Source organism: Sciurus vulgaris (genome assembly GCF_902686455.1).
Source record: "Sciurus vulgaris genome assembly, chromosome: 12".
Classification (NCBI taxonomy): domain Eukaryota; kingdom Metazoa; phylum Chordata; class Mammalia; order Rodentia; family Sciuridae; genus Sciurus; species Sciurus vulgaris.
In genome coordinates, this window is record NC_136473.1 from 7302585 (window position 1) to 7323599 (window position 21015).

General features: G+C 35.9%; 1 protein-coding gene across 8 annotated transcripts in view; it reads right to left on the reverse strand.

Moving 5' to 3' along the window:
• Window positions 1–21015, reverse strand: part of LARP4B (La ribonucleoprotein 4B) — a 92103-nt gene that overhangs the window by 25892 nt on the left and 45196 nt on the right. For 7 of the 8 annotated variants that reach the window (XM_079107778.1, XM_079107779.1, XM_079107781.1 and 4 more), the window contains 3 exons: window positions 11518–11596; window positions 9460–9596; window positions 3124–3227 (listed from right to left, as the gene is read on the reverse strand). In XM_079107778.1, the coding sequence (XP_078963904.1) occupies window positions 3124–3227; window positions 9460–9596; window positions 11518–11596 (320 nt within the window). Of the gene's footprint in view, window positions 1–3123; window positions 3228–6657; window positions 9381–9459; window positions 9597–11517; window positions 11597–21015 lie in introns of those variants that run through there. The other variant, XM_079107777.1, reaches the window with a different exon arrangement.

A 21015-nucleotide genomic window follows, 5' to 3' on the forward strand; every position in this document is an offset into this window, starting at 1 on the left:
GTGATAAAAATCTTCAAAGCAGGGGCTGGCATTGTGACTCAGTAGTAGAGCATTCACCTAGCATGGGTGAGGCACTGGGTTCAATTTTTCAGCACCACATATAAATAAAAGGTCCATCAACAACTAAAAAAAAAAATCTTAAAAAATTTAAAATCTTCTAAGCAGGCAGAGAAAGATTAATGATACACACACAGGAACAAAAAAAAAAAAAAAAAAAAAAAAAAAAAGGCAGATTCATTGTTATAAACAATGCAGACCAGAAGAGAACAGAACGACATATTTAAATACAGAAAGGGAGAAAAGTTTCCCCCCTGTCAATCTAAAAATCTATAACCAGCAAAAATATCCTTTATAAATGGGCTTAAAATAAAAACTTTCTCAAATATATTAAAGCTAGGGGTGGGGGGGCGGGAATCACTAGCAGATCTGTAGCATAAGAAATTTTAAATATTCAGACAAAAAGAAGTCATCTTAGGAAGTCTAGACCCAGACAGAAGAATGGAAAGCACTAGAAATGGCAAATATTTGATAAAGAACACATTTTTTTATTATTTTTAATCTCCATAAAAGAAAACTAAATTGTTTAAAGCAAACATAACAACATACTGTGAAGCTTATGATCATAGAATTAAAGTGCAAGACAAGAGCACAGGGCTGAAAGTGCTAAACCAGAATAATATTGCTGTAAAGAAAACTAGTATTACATTAATTAAAGGCAGACTCTTAAGAAGTTTAGTGCTGATAAACTATAAAGCAAGCACTTAAAAAGCAGTTATACCTAGTAAGCCAAAAGGAGGCTGGAGGGTAGAGGAAAGAAAACAAAAAGAATAGTAGAAGCAAAAAGTAAACAGTAAAATGGCAAACTAAAACTCAGCAACATCAATCACTTAAATATAAACGGGCTACACTCATAGTTAAAGGCAAAATTTTCAGATTTGGTAAGAAAAGCAAGACTCCACTACACACTGCTCACCAGAAACTCATTTTAAATGTAAAAGATGCAAATGGGTTAAAATAAAAAGAATGGAGATGACATAACATGCTAATAAGTGAAAACTGCAGTGGCTACATTCATACCACACAAAGTGAACTCCAGAACAAAACATAAACAGGGAAAACAGGGCCATTTCCTTAAAAAATTATTGGCCAGTAAACCCTTCACAAAGTAGTAAAGGAATTAATCAAAAGAACTGCAAAAGCTGTTTCCTGGAATTTTATACCTATTTTGATATGTAATATCTGATAAATAACTATTGGCCCAAACAGAAAACTAATACATTAATGTGGAAGTAAAACTTGACTAACATTAGTCAGTATTAATACTTCCAAACTTAATCAACAGTCCCTTAGTACCACTAGATGTCCACATAGTAATGGGGTGATTCATTCTTCTGCCTCTAGGAGGATTCTCCCTACAGTATCTTGTGAAAATGGATCAACATTTCAAATGTTCTAATCAGTAAGAAGCATCTGGCTACATTTAAGGAACATACAACTTTCTAGAAGCTCCCACCCATACTTCTAAGCATCAGTAGATGGTACTCTGCATTAGTATTTGGAAACTTATTTCCCCTTATTTTCTATTTTGATTTGAACTACTTATGTTCCTTCTTTTATTTTTCTTTTAATTTATCACAGTGTTTGCTCCAAGCCTTCTCTCTTAACTTTATTCAAACTTTACAGTAGACTTATATAAATGTGTATAATTTTGAATATAAATATACCAAGATCAATGTCTACAGCTAATTGTAGAAAATTCTACTTGGTTATAGTTTTTATAAACATTTCAAGTCTTGAAAATCAGGATGTATGTTTTAAATATTATTTTGAGTTAACAAAGTTATCTAGATAAATAATATACTAGCCCTTCATATTCAAAACTTTCTTAAAAAAATGAAGGAAAAATATAATTCTTATTTCTTTTTCTCCAAGTATTAAAATATGCAACTAGCTAAAGTATTTTGTATTAAACAGAAGGTAAAGTTCCTAGAACAAAACCTTTTTAAAGAGCAGCATGATTACCCTACACCTATAACTTAGATGGAATCCTTGTCTCTGTTATATTTTTACATGTGTTCTTAATAAACCTTCAAATAAACTAGGACTGAAAACCTAAATCATGGAAGCACAGTTAGAACGTGTTTATTTCCTTAGCAGAAGAGACAGTGTTTAAAAAGGCATGTAGCAAGAAAGGCTTATATCACATAAGGCCTGAGAGAAATGAAAACCAAGCTAACATCCCCAGAGTAGGATAGATGCTGTTACTGAGGTGGTTAAGAATTGATCTGATGAGCTAAATTCCCAGCATCTTCTATCAACACTTGTCTTCACTATTTCCAGGCATAACCCCCAGTGTTTACAATACAGTGCAACTTGTTTATTTTTCTTTCACCATGCTCAGGATCAAACCCAGGGCCTCATGCATGCTAGGAGAAAGCACTCTACTACTGAGCTATATCCCCAGCCCCTATGCAACTTAGTTTAACCATCTGGAGAAGTAACAGATTTTATAGCAATGAAATACAATTTCAATATTTACAAACTATCAAATACTATGATTCCTTAAAATTACTGCCCCAAGTCACTGCTTCTCTAATGATGATCTTGCACTTTCATGAACAAATTTGACTTCACCTTTTTTACCCTGAAGACATTTGCACTGATGGGGGAAATTCACTGGCAAATAAAAAAGTGGGCATAGTAGCCTGGATCCAGCAGCATCGATGGTGCTCAGGAATCTCTTCACAACTCTGTCTTCATAAAATATTTATTTTAATAGTTATTTATCATAAAAGTGCTCTGTATCTTAATTTGGGGGGTTATCGCTATTTCTTAATGAATAAATATTTAAACTTTAACTCATTTTTAATTTATAATATTGAAATGTACAAACCGTGTCTTTCAAATGTCAAGTGTGTAAAGGAGCTCTGAGACTAAAAGATCTGAGAATTGTGTCCTTCTATGAGAGAATCACATCATAACTAACAGATGTGGCAATCCTAGGAAAAGCATTAGATGTTAAGTATCTGTTCTTAAATATAAGCTCTTTTAAAAACAGACATAAAAATAATCAAAACCAACAAAATCCCTCAGGAAAATGTCATGAGAGGAGCAGTCACTTACTTCCACAGGGGTAGATTCAGAGATTTCACGCAGTATTACTATGCAACGATTTTGATTTGGCCTTACTTTTTCTCCCTTCTCATCCACTTGAACTAAAGGTAAAGCTGTGGGGGGTGGGGGGAGAAATCCATAAATATTAAAACATGACGATTCAATGGAAAATATTATAGTATATTACTAAACACACTGAAGAAACCTGTATACAATGGAAAACCACAAATTTTATTAGTTTAACACAAACTATCAAAAAGTTTGAAAAGAACCCTGCATTTAAGTTTTTCAAAACCAAGAAACATGGAAATTTTAAGTCCAACAAGTGCTATAATGTTTGTAACACTATGAAACAAAGGTTCTAAACAGCTGAAATATTAGAAGTAGAGTAAAACACAGGATTAATAGCTTACTCCTTTCCACAAGTCCCTAAAATGTTTTTGTCTTACTGTAACTTTTTATTTTGCAATATCCTAAGTCTCACAGAAAGCTCTCACGTACCCTTCACTCAATTCTCCCTCATAACATCTTGTATAACTCTGGTATATGTCTGTGCAAGGATGCTGTTTTTTTCCTTTTATTTTTTCATGCGGTGACCAAAACACTGACAAGAGCAACTTGGAAGAGGAAAAGTTTATTTATGGTTCATGGTTTCAGAGATCTCAGTCCACAGATGGCCAACTGCACTACTCTAGACCCAAGGTGAGGAAGCAAACTGAGTTCAAAACCAGGCTGGGAAGCAGGGGTGGGGGTGGGGGTGGGGGGGGGGGGGGGGGGGTGTGTGTGTGTGTGTGTGTGTGTGTGTGTGTGTGTGTGTGTGTGTGTGTGTGTGTGTGTGTGTGTGTGTGTGTGTGTGTGTGTGTGTGTGTGTGTGTGTGTGTGTGTGTGTGTGTGTGTGTGTGTGTGTGTGTGTATCCCACTTCCTCCAGCTATAACCCACCTGCCTACAGTTACTACCCAGTGATTAGGTTACATACCGTTCTTAAGGCTTAATTCAGATTTCACCAGTTTTTATGTGCACCCTTTTTGGTTAAGTTTGTATTTTGGTGTCACTTCTATAAAATTATGTTGTATAGATTCCAATTATAGTGTATTGTGATCACAATCTAGGATTAGAGATATTACCACTGTGAAGACACAAATCACCAACAATTCTAATACCCAAATGAAACAGACAGTATGAAAGAAAGTATAGGCCAAAAATAATCCTCATTACAAAAACTATAAAAAATCTTAATTTTGGCAAATTGAATCCAACAATATATAAAAATGTAATGAATCATAAAAATGGGGTTATCTCAGTAAGGCAACTTTTGTTTACCAATTGAAAAGTCAAGCAAACTAAATCAACATATTCACGGGTGAAAAAACAACCATCTCAGATATATAGGGAAAGTATTGACCAAATCCAGCATTAATTTATGAGAAAAAATTTTCGGCCATCTAGAAACAGAGGAAACTTCCTGAATCGGGTAAATGTCACTTGTGAAAAACCTAGAAATAGCATCACATTTAATGCTAGAAGACTGAATGACACTCCCCACCCCAAACACAAGCAAAGCAAGGACGTCTACGCTCCCTACTTCTGTTAAATACTGTACTATAAGTTCTGGCCGAAGCTATAATGCAAGAAACAAAAATGACCAGCACCTAGACTAGACATAAAGAGGCATTCAAAGACAAGTTTACCTATGTAGAAAATTTAATATGATTTTCATAAAAACTACAATTGAATTTAGTTAGGTTTTAGTATACAAAATTAATATATAAAAGTGAATTGCAGTCTATATAATAGAATAAAAAATGTGAAGTACTTATAAATCTGATAAAAAATGAATGACCTATATTTTGAAAACTGCAAGACACTGGTGGAAACAATCTGAAAGTACTAAATAAAGGAAGCGGTATTCGTGGAAACAGTGGAAAAGTCAACACTGGTAACAGGTAACTCTCCTCAAGCAAATTTTTACAATCAATGTAATCCTAGTAAAAATCTCATCAAGCCTTTTTGAAAAATTACAATGTTGATTCTAAAATTCATACAGAAAGCAAAACATTTAGAAGAGTCAAAACAAAGCTGCAGATTCTGTACCACTTTGACTTATAAAATTACAGTAATCAAGACACTGTGATACTGCCATCAAAGAGACAAGTAAATCAGAGCAACAACACATGGTCCAGAGATAAACCTACACGACTGGGTAAATAATCGTGACAAAGACACAAGGCAATGTAGTGGGAAAAGAAGTAATTTCAATAAATGGTGATAGAACAGCTGCACATTAGAGCAATGCTACACACAGTGCACAAAATATAACTTAAAAAAAGAAAATCACAAATCCAATCATAAACCTTAAACTATAAAGCTTATAAAAGAACACCTAGGAGAAAATCTTTGTAATCTCAGACTAGAGGCAAAGATATCCTAAGTATACCACTAAAAGGAAGATCTTAAAAAAAAAAAAATTATACAAACACACACTTATCTTCAAAAGACACTCTTAAGAGAACAAAAAGACAAGTGACACACATAGAGAATACATATAATCCATATTTAAATATATATACACATATACCTTTGACAATAACTGAACATCAACATACAAAACAAATTTTTTTCATGTAAATACAGACCTTAATCTCTTCACAAAAATTAACTCAAAATGGATCACAGACCTAAATGTAAAGTGTAAAAGTCCTAGAAGAAAACAGAGGTGAAATCTAGATAAACTGGGGGTTGGCAATGATCTTTTTGACAAGACACCAAGAACGAACAAACCAATAAGCAGGACGACATTAAAAACTTAAAACATTTGTTCTGTGAAATATGTCAAGAAAATGAGAAGCCAAGTCACAGACTGGGAGCAAAGATTTGCAAAAGACACACCAGATAAAGGATGGTTAAAATAAGAACTCAAAGCTTAAAAATAAAAATGGAACAATATTATTTAAATGGGCAAAACATCTGAATAGACATGTCACCACAGATTCACAGATGGCAATCAGTCACATGAGAATATGTCCTTAGGGAAAAACAAATTTTGGTGGGTTCTTATTCTAACCACATGATCCACCAATCACAGTCCTTGGTATTTACTTAAATGAGCGGACAACTTCCATTTACACAAATACCTGTACACGGCATTTATAGAAGCTTTACTCATAATTGTCAAAACCTGGAAGCAACCATGATTTACTTTGGTACATGAATGGATAAACTGTAGTACATTTTGACAATGAAATATTCAGCACTAAAAAGAAATGAGCTATCAATCCCTGGAGGAAATTTGTATAATATCAAGTGAAAGAAGCCAATCACACAGAATACAGAACACTACATACTGTATGATTCCAACTCTAAAACCTTCTGGTAAGGGCAAAGTTATGGAGATAGAAAATGAAAGGGCAAAACAGAGGATTTTTAAAGAAGTGAAATTGTTCTGTATGATATTATAATGAATACATGTTATTATATATTTGTCCAAACCCATAAAATGTATCAAGAATGGACCCTAATGTAAATTATGGACTCTGGTAAAAATGACTGTATTCCAAGGGTTCATGAAGATATGGAGCAACTGGGGCTTCTTCTATCTCTTCTGGTGATATCCAACTATAAAAATGGTCTAACCAACTTGGAAAACAGGTAGGTGGATCCACAAAGTTAATTATAAACCTACCCTACAATGCTGACTTTTTACGTCCAGATACTGATCCAAAAGAAAGGGAAGCACATGTTCACAGATTTTTACACAAATGTTCACAGGAACTGTATTTGTGCTAGTCAAAACCTGGCAATAGCCTAAATATCTTACAACTAGTAAGTAAATAAACCAATTGTCAATTCCATTTCAATGGAATGCTACTCAGCAATAAAAAGCAACGATCTTTGATGTACTTAACTACAAAACAATTACGCTGAGTAAACAAAGCCAGACATTGCTCCTCAAAAAAATATTGTATGATAGATACCATTTATATGAAATCTAGAAAATGCAAACTAATCTATAGAAACCAACCGAAGAGCACCTAGAGAGGGGATGGAGGAAACTTCTGGTGAGTTAGAATAGTGATAGGATAGTGGTAATTTCATGGGTATATAAATGTCAAAACTTATCAAACGTGTAATTTATGGTATGTAAATTCTACCTCATAAAGCTACAAAACAAATACTAATGAAACTCTGTGCCTCTCCTTCCCCCAATTCATGTGCCCCTACAACATTTTATAGTAAATTAGAAGTTTCATTCTTATTCATGCTTTTATACTATTATCCTGTACAACTGAATCCATAAAAAAATTCTGTTTTACACATACTCAATATTTATATACATGATTTCATCTTGAAAATATTTGGAAATATGCTTTTATTAACATTTATGGATTTAAAATTTTATTCTTGTTGAAAACATGTAGGTCCAACTTACTTTTTAATAGTTCTAATACATACTGTAGGAACATAACACAATGTGTTTCTTCTGATGACATATTTTGGTACCTTTTGCAAATTGGCAACTTTAACCAAAGTTAAACAAAGCATTTGAATCAGATATACTGTGATACACACTACGTGTACTGTGACACAGAAACAATTTAGAAATTAAATAAATCAATAAGTGTTAATACTAAAATTAAAAATAAAATAATTATCAAGTGTCTTCTGTGTATCTGACTGCTAAATCTTTTGAGGATGGGGATAAGATTTAGATAAGATGAAAACAGCTTCTGAGGGCTTATTTATGTCACCCTCTTCAGAACTACAAGAGATATAATGTGCTAACTGTATTCTGATCACATAGATTATATGTGCACATTTCTTTCTGTTTGAAACTGAATGAAAAAGACTATTAGATAATGAAGTGCTAAGCTGAAAAGGAGAACAAGTAACTTTATAGCTGTAAAAATTATCTTCAGAGGAGCAGCACAAAGTTTGCACTATATGCCAAAGAGAAATAACTAAAAATGAGATTTCTAAAAATAATCAAAAAGACTTAACAGAGTCCAGACAAGTACAAGAAAGTTATTGGCTTTAAAGTAGTCAGATTAAAAATTGGGTTTCTGTTCTAATGGCAACAGTGGGAAGTAAAACATCACCTTGGGAAAGGGTAATACAATATTCAGAATTCACAGTCAATGCTAATAATGTTAGCCAATTTCTTCACTTTTTGTAAAGTGACAGAAAAATAAAAGACAACTTTTATTTGTGACTAGAAAATCAAATTACAAGTCCAAAGGTAAGATGTTCATCTTTTAACACTACTGTAAAGTCAAACTCACACAAGATAAAATATCTCCACTGACTGTGTCTTCAATACACAGGGACAAAGTAGAAACAATCACCTCTATAGAAGTGTAAGTAATGAAAAGACAGTGAGGGAAACAAAGCTTTAATTCAGGCATAGTAATGTCCAATCATTCAAAAATATGTACAGTGGTGGGGTAGGAGTTAAGCACAGTGCACACTATGAAGGACACCCTCCAAGTTGACTCTACAGAAGTCATTCACCTGGTATTTGTAGCTATAGTACAAAAAGTGAATTTCTATAATTAAAACAATCTAATTCAAAAAGTAGCCCAAAATATCATGCATTTAATAGAGATGAAATCTGCAATGAAGCCTTTGGGCAAAAGGCATCACAAGGGCCCTGGAAACTCGGGGAGTGAAGGGGAAAGGATGCTCTCTTCACCGTCATATGGTTTCGTCCACGCGTCCATGTCAAAACTGACATGACTATACATTTTGAATATGCACACTTTACCTACATTAAGCTGTTTTTCTTCTTTTAAAAACAAAACAGGTTGTAGAAGCTTAAGTCTGCAAAGCAAACTAGAACACAAACTACAATTTGGTGCAACAGACAACACATTACCTGAAATTCACTGATATAATAGTTAAGCATCTGTTTGATGTTGCCAAATTTTGAATGAACAACTTCATTCACAATATACCTTTAAGGAAAAATGCAGTAATGTTTCATCAAAAACTTAAACAAGGAACTTAAGGAAAGTTGAAATTTGAAAAACACTATTTGAGGCAAAACGATAATTAAAATGTATTTTACTTTAAGTACTTTGTCTTCATGAATAGAACAGATAGAACAGCTGTCTTTAGACTCTTCATTAAAAATAAATTTCATTTTCTCCTTCAGATGACAACAAAGCAGATTCAGGTTTTGTTATGAATTCAGTGTTCCCTTTATGGAATCTGGTCAGAAAGGAATGAAGGCTAAGGAAGATTTGATTTCCCAACAAGTACCATTTGGTGGCTGTAAATGTAAAGAGTCCCTGATAAGACAAATATTATAAAAACAAGTGGTAATGCATTTTAAATTGTCATTTACTTACATCTTAGCACTTCAACAATTAAGTCCACATCAGTACTGAGTTTTTTGATATGGTCAAGGTTAGCTACTGTTGTAATTGGCACATATTGATCACTATCCATCTGTGATATAAGATACATGTCACTAGCAAGATTCTCCCTGTGAAAAGAAAACAATCTCTTTTAATTATTGTTTCTTTAAAAAGAAGTTTCATCTAGTGCAATATCAGCTTCACAAAGATATACACATGTGGCATGGCATGGCTTTGAGGTTAGATCTGGGCCTTCCATCTGTTATTTGCTCTTTCTCTGTCCATAGGTTTATTTTTTCCAAGATACCTGGAGAAGGCAGAGACAGCAAAAGCATACTGCACTTTATCCAATCAAAATTAATGAGCAGATAATTATTCCTAAAATGTAGTTATGGCTTATCTTTGTCTTAAATAGTTTTTGAGTAATTTATTAAAAATACACATAAAAGTTATTATTATTTTTTAAGGTAAGGAAATCCAGCTGAATGAACAAGGAAACAAAACAAAAAAATATTTGGAAAGGCCAGGATAAGGTCAGTACCCAAAATCCATGCTGTAAAATCTGGATACTTGCTAGAGAAGCTGCAAATCCGACTCTGGCTTCCTAGTAGCCAGAATTAAAAAGAAGGAAACAGGATCAGTATCATTTTATGCACAGGGTCAAAAGGTAAGCCACAAATAATCAGCAGTTCAGGTCAAGATGAGCTATTTCCTAGTATTTTGGTCAAAGCTAATGTTTCCTGTGAATTCTCAGGCAATAGACAATGTGTGCTATAAAGAGCAAGGCCCTCAAAAACACCTCATAACTGAAGCACAATAATGGGTTTCACAGGACTCTTCTTACAATGTCCTTCATGCAGACCAATGACAATTATAGTGTTCAATCCAACAGACTAATGTATACAGGGAAATGCCCTTCTGTCCCTCATCTCACCTAGCCATTACACAGGTATGGGTGATTCTGGCTGCATGAAGGCAAGATAAAGGTTTGCGAGTAGAAGAGAGTTAGGTTTTTCAACTTTTACCACATCTTTTGTTCTTGAATTATGCCACTATGCAATATACTCAATGCTTCTAATTTGTGACAAAATGAAGTAAAGGAAGGCCCAGCACAGTTCCTCCATCCTCAACCTCACACAACCCCACTATCTTTGAGTGCCCCTTATCAGACATCTCTGAGTTCTGCAAGGCTTGAGAGAAAACACTTGAAAAATCATATTGAAAGAAAACTTTATACATGGCAAATCACTCATCTTCATACTCAAACCCTTTACATCTAGTTTTGGCATCTGAACTTTAAAAGATGCTACTATATTTTACTATGAAAGGTGTTATTGGGGGGGAAATCCCCACAAGTAAACATATAAGTGCTAGGTAAATAACAACGTGCTATTGCAGTGACTGGCATATTCAAAATAACAACACAGGAAATTTGCTCTCAGACTTCAGAGACTCAAGATTCTAAGTGGGGCACGGTGGTGCACACCTGTAATCCTCCCAGTGGCTTGTGAGGCTGAGGCAGGAGGATCTCGAGTTCAAAGCCAGCCTCAGGAAAAGTGAGGCACTAGGCAACTCAGTGAGACCCTGTGTCTAAATAAAATATATAACAGGGCTGGGGATGTGGCTCAATGGTCAACTGCCCCCAAGTTCAATCCCTAGTACCTCCCCCACACCCCTGTCAAAAAAAGATTCTAAGACTACCCGAGACTTTGATGCAGTGGCATTGGTGGGTGGGTGGGTGGGTGGGTGTGTGGGTGTGTGTGTGTGTGTGTGTGTGTGGTGGGGGGGGGATGTCGAGGAATCTTTATTTCAAACAGCTATACAGATAATGATCATCAAGATGAATTTAAGGATCCAACTCTGGGGACCCACTGATCTGAGGATTATGATCAATTATTTAACATGACAAAAAGCTATTTACTCAATATTCTAGATAACACACACAGAGCTATTAGCATATACATGGTTTTCTATGTAAGATCACATTTATAGATAATAATACATACTAGTAGAGAGATTCAGTACCAGAAAAATCATTACCCATCTTACCTAGATAAGCAGAATTCCAATGTTTTCTTAAGTACTTCCCGGGGGTCTTCCTGGCTTTCTGGTTGAGACTCATTTCCTCCTATATAAAAGTAATGCTCAACTCAGGAAAAACAGCTTAAAGTTTACCAAGCAGATAATCCAGTACGGCAGTTCTGGTACTTACAATGTATATATATATATATATATTCACACACCTGTACCCACACACGAAGTGTAAGAAAAATTCTATTATTTAACCTATTAGAAAAGGGTAAATCATGTAAACAAAACAAAACAAAAAGTCTCCTTCTCTTCCCCCTAATCAAAAGCATCACAATTTAAGAATTAGATAGTTTCTACACTAGAGTATAAAATAATGCCATTAAATTTCCAGCTAGGTCAAAGCAACAAGTGAGAAACTGTCATGTTAGAGTCTTTATCAGAGGATGCTAAACAAATCAGACCTTCAGAGGACCCAAAAGTTCATTCTAAATCTGAGAACAAGCTGCTTATGAGAAGGTGTCAGGTGGTATGACAGACGGCTTATGTGTGTGGTCACAGACAGCACCAGGCAAAGGATCGTGGGCCTCTAGTGAAGTGAACCAGGTTAAGGCTAAGACAGCCCCCACCACCCTCAACACTCAAGTGCTAAAAACTAGATTTTTCATATGCTGTTATATAAATTAGCCTGGCACAATCATATATGTGTCAGAATAACATAAGAGACATTGGTATTTTGAAAGTCAAAGTTAAAGACATAAAAAAGAAAAGACAAAGTGGGGGCACTTAGCACAAAAGGGACAGGAAGTTCAGAGCACTATTATATAATGAGGTTTAACAAAATCCACTCTCCCTAGCAAAAAGAAAACAAAACTGCTAATACAACCAAAGGCAAAATAAAGGAAACCACAAGACATGAAACTGAAAGCTGAAAATAACCTAACATTCCTCATTCAGAGGCTTCTCGTGGTCATTCCATTTAAATTCACATCCCATCCTCCATATTTAAGAAATATTTACTAAGTATCTCCTGAATACTGGGATCTGTTGCAGGAACTGTGAATTCAGGCCAAATAAGGCAAGGCCTCTGCTCATGTAAGGCCAACATTCCAGTGGGAGAGGCAGACAATAGGTAAATAAATAACTACCCAACACAATGTGAGATAGGATCCCAGAGAGAGGAAAACAAACCAGGGTAAGGGGCCAGAGTTGCATAATGCTGTTCTAGAAGGGAAGTGTCACCTGATCTGATGGGAGGGATGGAGTATGCCAGATAGTGGAAAGTGAGCTCTAAGGTGGGCAGCAGCAGGGAACTTAGAGGGATAGAGTCAGCAGAGAGTAAGGAGGCAGGCATAACTGAGAAGCAGTGAGAGAACCTGGTGAGGTCAGAGTGGGGCATGTGTGAATCAGATCAAGAAGGATGTCCAAACTGTAATCTAAACTCCAACCTAGTGGAAAGTAAAAGGAAAAGGCCAAAGGACACAAAGAAGCAGCTTGAAAATCTTGAAAAGTATCAGGAGAAAATGAAGTTGAGAGCTGAGCGGAGAGAAAGAAATTGTTTCACAGGAAGGAATCCACAGGTATAGAAAGGACACAATGCCAGGTAAGTAAAAAGTAAGTATTAACTACTGGATCTGGCCACACTAGGGTTTATTTTTATGTGGTGCTGAGGATCAAACCCAGGGCCTCAAGTGTTCTAGACAAGCGCTCTACCACTGAGCCAAAACCCTAGCCCGCACACTAGGGTTTATTAAAGAGCTTGACAAATGCAATTTAGGGGCTGAAAGGACAACTGCCTGCTTGGAGGGACTGCCCAGGAAACAAGGATTTGAGGTCAGCCAGCAGAGAAAACTGTTTTGAAGCACCCTGCTGGGGGAAGATGGGCTGTCAAGGGTGGTTTCACTTAAGATAAGTAATGATATTGTATTAGAATGATAGGAAATGATCCAGCAATAAAGAAATCCAGGACTGTAGACTAAACAAAGGAGCAAAGTCTGTGGTAAGGTAAAAAAAGTAGGGCTCTCTTGAGAGACAGGTTGCTAGGTTGGGTGGTGTCAGCAGATACCAGATCATCTGCTTTCAGGGACTGGATCTATTTTTCCTTTTAAAACAACAATGACGACAACAAAACAAATGAAACCAAATTTTCTAAACAAGGGACATCAGGTAACGAAGGACATGGAACCCTGAGCAACATGAATATGTGCATTAACCTTTGGGGGACCCTAGCCCAATATCTTGAGGGAAGAACCAGACCCAAACAATCCTTGCAAGTTTAAGATCAACACTATGATTGTTTGATATTAAAAATACTTGAAATTAAGAGATTAGACATTACAGAAGACTAGTAAACGAAGACACAGCAACTAAAACTTTTCAAAGTAGACAAATGACAACTTTTAAAGTGGACAGAGGGGTCGGTATAAGAAACAAATTGTGGGACAATTTCAAGTAGCTTAATGTAACAGGAGACAATGTTACAAAATGCTCAAAGCCACTGATAAAAAGAAATACCTATACATGGGAACAAATAACAGAAATGGTAACTACATAAAAATGTAAGTTTTTCTTAGTACAATTTAAATATATTTAGCAAATAACTTTTAAACAAAAATGAAACACAGCTTTGGTTTATAATAAAAATATAACTGTAACATGCAATAACCATAAAAGCACCAAGGCCAGGTGGTTCCTGAGTTCCATGTGCAGTGGTATATACCCATTTGAATGCAGACTCTGTTAACTGAAAGAGTATAAACACAAAGTAAACCACTCAAACAACAAGCTGAAGTAAAAGAAGTCTAATCCAGCCAGGCGTGGTCAAAGCCAGACTCAGCAATTTAGGAAGACCCTATCTCAAAAAACAAAAAGGGGCTGGGGATGTGGCTTAGTGGTTAAGTGTCCTCCTGTTCAATCCCTGGGGCGGGGAAGATGAGACAGACAGAAAGCAAGCAAGCAAGCTTAATATGATGGGAAAGAGAAATGAGGAAGGGGGGAACAAAGAATAAATGAGACAAAAAGAGAATACACCTATGGTATTGGGACCAAAGTAAACGGATAGACCAATGGTATAGAATAGAGGACACAGAGACAAACCCACATAAATACAGTTATCTCCCACTAGACAAAGGTGCCAAAAGCTTACAATGGAGAAAAGATAGCCTGTTCAACAAATGGTGCTAGCAAAACTGGAAATCCATATGCAGTAAAATGAAATTAAACCCCTACCTCTCACCCTCTATAAAACTCAACTCAAAATGGACCAAGGATCTAGGAATTAGACCTGAGACCCTTCATCAAATAGAAGAAAAAGTAGGCCCCAATCTTCGTCATGTTGGTTTAGGACCAGACTTCCTTAACAAGACCCCCAAAGTGCAAGAAATAAAAGCAAGAATCAATAAATGGGATGGATTCAAAGGAAAAAGCTTTTACTCAGCAAAGGAAGTAAAGAATAATGTGAAAAGAGAGCCTACAGAGTGGGAGAAAATCTTTTCTACGCACACTTCAGACAGTGCACGAATCTCCAAAATTTATGAACTTAAATTTTACACCTAAAATACAAAGAACCCAATCAATAAATGGGCTAAGGAACCAGGCAGACACTTCACAAAGATATGCAGGTGATCAACAAATATATGAAAAAGTGCTTGTCATCTCTAATAATTAGAGAAATGCAATTTAAAACCACCCTAAGATTTCATCTTACTCCAATTAGAATGGCTATTATCAAGAACACAAGCAATAATAGGTGTTGGCGTGGATGTGGGGAGAAAGGCACCCTCACACATTGCTGATAGAGTTGCAAATTGGTGCAGCCCCTCTGGAAAGCAGTATGGAGATTCCTCAAAAAACTGGAAATGGACCCACCATTTGACCCAGCTATCCCACTCCTTGGCCTATACCCAAAGGACTTAAAATCAGCATACTACCGTAAAGCAGCCACATCAATGTTCACAGCTGTTCAATTCATAATAGCTAGATTGTGGAACCAACCTAGATGCCCTTCATTTGATGAATGGATAAAGAAACTGTGGTACAGATACACAATGGAACATTACTGAGCCATAAAGAATGAAATTATGGTATTTGCTGGTAAATGGATGGAGTTGGAGAAATAAGTGAAATAAGCCAAGCCCAAAAAACCAAAAGCCAAATGTTTTCTCTGATAAGTGGATGATGATGCATTGGGGGGTGGGGGGGGGGGATGGAGGAACTTTGAATTGTGTAGAGGGAAATGTGGTGGGAGGGGGTGGGGAAAGGAAAGATAGTAGACTGAGACAGTATTACCCTATGTACATGTGTGATTACAATGAATCAAAATGCAGTCTGTAAAAAAAAATAAAATAAATTTTAAAATAAATAAATAAAAGAACAGGCCCAGAACCCAGGGTATGAGTTCTAATGTCATTCTCCAATAAAAGGAACTAGGGATCCTTGGAGAAATTGCTGAATGTAGGAAGAAAAAAGCAAAGCGAAACAAACCAACAAAAAGTCCCACATTGACAGGAATAAGTCAAAAGGAGTCAACTAGGAGTTTCCCAAAGGCCAAAGCCAGAACAACTTGAGCAATAAAACAGTACTGGATAATTACCCGAAGCACCGAGTAAGCATTCCTGAGTTCATACTGATACAAGTAAATGGCTACATAAGTAAATGAAGCAGCACCAAACCACCCATGGGTAAGAGTTTAAAATAATTCAGATGGATTCTCTGCTCTTAGAAAGAGGACCATAAATTCCCACTCCTTAAATTTTCTCTGTGCAGAGTAACTTCCTTCCTAATTGTAGAATATAGAAAAGAAGAGAAACCAAAAAGTAGCTTTACAGTTGACAAATCTGACAAATGCTACTTTAATCAGGTGATCAAGGTCTGAACAGAGATAAACTCCTTTGATAGTGTGTATGTACCCTTGATAAGATGAAAATGGTGCCTCACCACTGTGGTCCTCCTGTCCAGCCCAAATACAAACACAATGATGAGAAAAACCTCAGAAAAATTCCACCCAGAGGAGTATCTTACAAGTACTTGACCAGTACTCAAAACTGTTAAGACTGTCAAAAACAAGGAAAGTTTAAGAACTGTAATAGCCAAAAGAGGCCTAAGGAGACGTAATAATTAAATATAAGTAGCATCCTAGATAGGATTTCGATACAGAAAAAAGACATCAGGGTAACATGTATTGCTCCTAGTTCAGTCTCTGTGGCAAATATATTAATATAAGATGTTAACAGAAAATGCTAGATGCAAGGTAGTCTCTCCTGGGGGGCACATGTTAATTAAGATGAACAGAATGCTCTGGCATATTTTAAAATGGTACCTTTTCCCCTTTCTCCTGCCAGAAACACATACTCCCTGAGGACCTGGTTGAGCTCCTAGAAGTAAAATTCATAAAAATTATGGGACCCCACTCTGACTGAGCCCTTAAGTGGTTTTCAACTCAGTCTTGTCCACCCCATGCCTCTGGCAACTAACGTGGTTACGATTCAGGTTTCCTACCCCGGCTCAGGTTCCTGCAGAGGTCTCTGCTTAGTAAGTTGTGATTCTCTATTCACCTCTCTTTTTCACTTTTGTGGGCAGTTAGTTTACCCTGTGATTTCACCCTTCTAATAAGAGCAGTTGTTTGTTGTTTTCTTAGCTTTTTCACTTGTTAGGACAGAGCGGTAACTTCCAAGCACCTGTAGAACACAAAGTTCAAACATGCTTGTATATGCCTGTATTTTTGGAGCTATTTGTTCCACTTTATTATTAGATTATTTTACTGAATTTTACCAGTTTATATGTTTTGGATAAAATCCTTACCAGATCTGTGATTTACATATGCAGTCTCCTACTCTATAATGACATACATGGAAGTCAACTTGCTCATTTCTTTCCCTAACAGTATCTTTTGAAAAGCATAAACCAAACAATATTTTACATAGTAGTCCAACTGATTGTTTTTTCCGTTACAGGTCTTCCTTTTGATGCTGTACCTAAGAAACCTTTGCTTAACCCACAGTCACAAAGATTTTCTTTTATTTTTTAGGTTTTATGTTTCTTAAGTCTGTGACTCATTTTAGGTTAATTTTTGTATACTATGTGAGGTATGGTTGAAAGTTATTTTTATTTTTGGCATATAGATATGCAAACTATTCTAACACCATTTGTTGAAAAGATTAGACTTTTTCCACTGTTGAGGAACTAATGGTATAAAAATAGATATACTGACAGAATAGAAGAGCCCAAATGATTTTTAAGGATGCCAAGACCATTCAATGGGGAAAGGACAGTATCTTCAACAAACAGGTGGGAAAATTGGGTATCCACTTGCAAAAAAGTGAGAGGGAAACTTAACATACCATAGAATACAGAAATTAACTCAAAACGGATGAGAAGATCTAAATGTAAGACCTAAAATGTAAAGCTCTTAGATGAAAACAAAAGGCAAACTCTTCACAATATTGGACTGAACAATGATATCTTAGATATGACACTGAAGGCCCAGGCACCAAAAGAAAAACAGACAAACTGAACTTCATAAAACTTAGAAATTTTTGTGTAATGAAAGACACTATATCAAAAGAATAGAGGCAACCTACAAAATGGAAAAAAGTATTTGCAAATCATTTATCTGATAAGGGATTAATATCTAGCACATATTGAGACCTCCTAAAATTCTACAATAACAAAAAACAAAAAGCAACAACAGGCAAGGATCCAGGAAACTGGAAATCTTGTACACTGTTGGTGGGTATTTAAAATGGTAGAGCCTCTATGGAAAAGAATATGGCTGTTCTTCAAAATTTAAACACAGAATTATGATCTGTAAATTCCACTTTTGAATATCAACAATAATTGAAATCAGAGTCTCAAAGAGGGTTATTTGTACACCTTTGAATGTAGCAGCATTTTCACAACAGCTAAAAAGATGGAAGCAACTCGGATACACAGATAAGCAAAATGTGGTATATACATACAATGAGGAATTATTTAAGAAGGAAAAAAATTATGACCCATGTTACAATATAGATAACCTGAGGACATTATGCTAACAATGAAATAAGCCAGTCACAAAAAAGATAAATGCTATATGAAACCATGTACGGGGGGCCCAAGTAGTCAAAACTCAGAGACAGCAAGTGAAATGATGACTATCAGAGGCTGAAGAGTTTAATGGGCAGAGAATTTCAGTTTTATATGATGAAAAGAGTTACAGAGTTGAAGGCTGGTAACGGCTGCACAATGGAATTCATGTATTTAATATTACTGAGCTGGAAACAAAACTGGTTAAAAGGTCGAGAGTAGTTCAGTGGTAGAGCACATGCTGGGTTAGACACCCAGTACTACAAAACCAAAAATCTTAACATGGTAAATTTCATGTTGCATACATTTTATCACTATAAAAAATGGGGGGGGGGGGGGGGGGGGCGCGCAAATGGATAGTGAAATACCATGCTAACACTAATAGAAGACAAGCAGAAGTAACTAACTTCAAGAACAGCAGGCTTCAAACCCAGGAAAGGTGCTTTAATGACAAAGTATAATGATAACAATGCTTAACATGTATGCGCCTCAAAATAACAGAGCCTCAAAATACATGAGGCAAAGCTAACACAGAGCCAGGCACAGTGGCACATGTCTGTAATCTCAGTGACCCAGAAGGCTAAGGCAGGAGGATTGCAAATTTGAGGCCAGCCTCAGCAACTCGGCAAGACCTTCTCTCAAAGTAAAAAATAAAAAGGGCTGGAAATGTAACTCAGTGGTTAAGTACCGCTGGTACCTGAGAAAGTAAAACTGGTACAGACACCTTGGAAGACAGTTTGTTGTTTTCCTACAAAACAAACCACACTCTTATCATACAATACAACAATCACACTCCTTGAGCTAATTCTTAATGCATACATAAAAAAAACCTACATAATGTTATAAAAGCATTATTCCTAAGTGCCTAAACATGGAAGCAACCAAGACATCCTTCAGCAGATGAAGGGATAAACTGGTTTGCTAGACAATGGAATAAATCTGCACTAAAAAGAAATGACCCATGGAAAGACATGGAGGAACCTAAAATGCATAATATTACGTGAAAGATAATTTAAAAAGGCTACAAAACTGTATGATTCCAACTCTATGATATTCTGGAGAAGGCAAAATTATAAAAACAGTAAAGAAAATCAGTGGTTGCCATGGGTTAGAGGTCGAAGGAATGAACAGAAAAGGCACAGAGAAATTCTGGGGTATTGAAACTACTCTGTATGCTACCATACGTGGATATAAGGCACAAATTTATTGGATTGTACAACACCAAGAGGTACTTGAAACGATAGACTTCGAGTGATAATGATGGGATGACTTAGGTCCCCCACTTGTAACAAATGTACCACTTTAGTGAGCAGTGCTGATAATGGGGAAGGCTATGAAAGTACAGGGTAAGGGTGTATGTGAACTCTCTATACTTTATGTTTAATTTTGCTGTGAACCTAAAATTACTTGAACTTTTAAAAAAGGTCTGTAAAAAAAATAAAGATGCTTGATATCATTAGTCATTAGAGAAATACAAATTAAAACCACAATAAGATCTATCAGCTACCTTTTCTTAAACAGCTAAAATAAAACCTAACAAGTATTGGTGAGGATGTACAGTAACTAAGATCTGATCCACTACTGTGTGTGCGTGTGTGGGGGGGATACAAAATGTTACCACTACTATGGAAAACAGCTTCACCATTTCTTAAAAAGATAAACAATGATTATCAGTGGTCCATCCATTCCATTTTCAAATATTTATCGAGACAAATGAAAATGCACGATCCCTACCAAGTCTTGCTTATAAATTTGAAAGCAGCTTTAATTGTAAAGGCAAAAATTGGAAACAAGCCAAATATTTATCAACAGGTAGGTAGAAAAGTAAACCGTGGTACATCCAAATCTTGGAATACTACTTGGGAATAAAAGGAACAACCTATTCATGTATGTTGCTATATGAGCAGATCTCAAAACTAATAAGCTAATAAGTATGTCAGACCAAGACTACATACCATCAAATTCCACTTACATAAAATTCTAGAAAATGCAAACTAACCTATAGTGGCAGAAAGCAAATCAATGGTTGCCTGAGAAAAGGAGAGGGCACCCAAGGTTTTCCTGGGGATGGATATGTTCATGATCTACACTGCGGTGATGGTTTTATAGGTATACACAACTTTTCAAACCAGATAGAGAAAATAATGAGGGAAGAGTCAGCAAATCAATTCTATACTGTACTGAATATTTCCTTAACTTGCTTTAATCTAAGGAACATAAAACTTATAGAAAAGCTAAAGTATACCTAAAATGTGGTATTTATTGTACCTTGATTATGCCTACTGGTTTACATCAAAAAATGGGGGAAAAAAAGACAGAAGGAGGAGGTGGAGGAGGGATGAAGAGGAGTTAGTGTGAAATTACTGCCTAGCAACATAACTTTACTGGTGACACAGCAGCACTGTGAAGCAATGTTGAGGTTCATTGGAAATATGTGACAGTAAACTTAAAAATGAG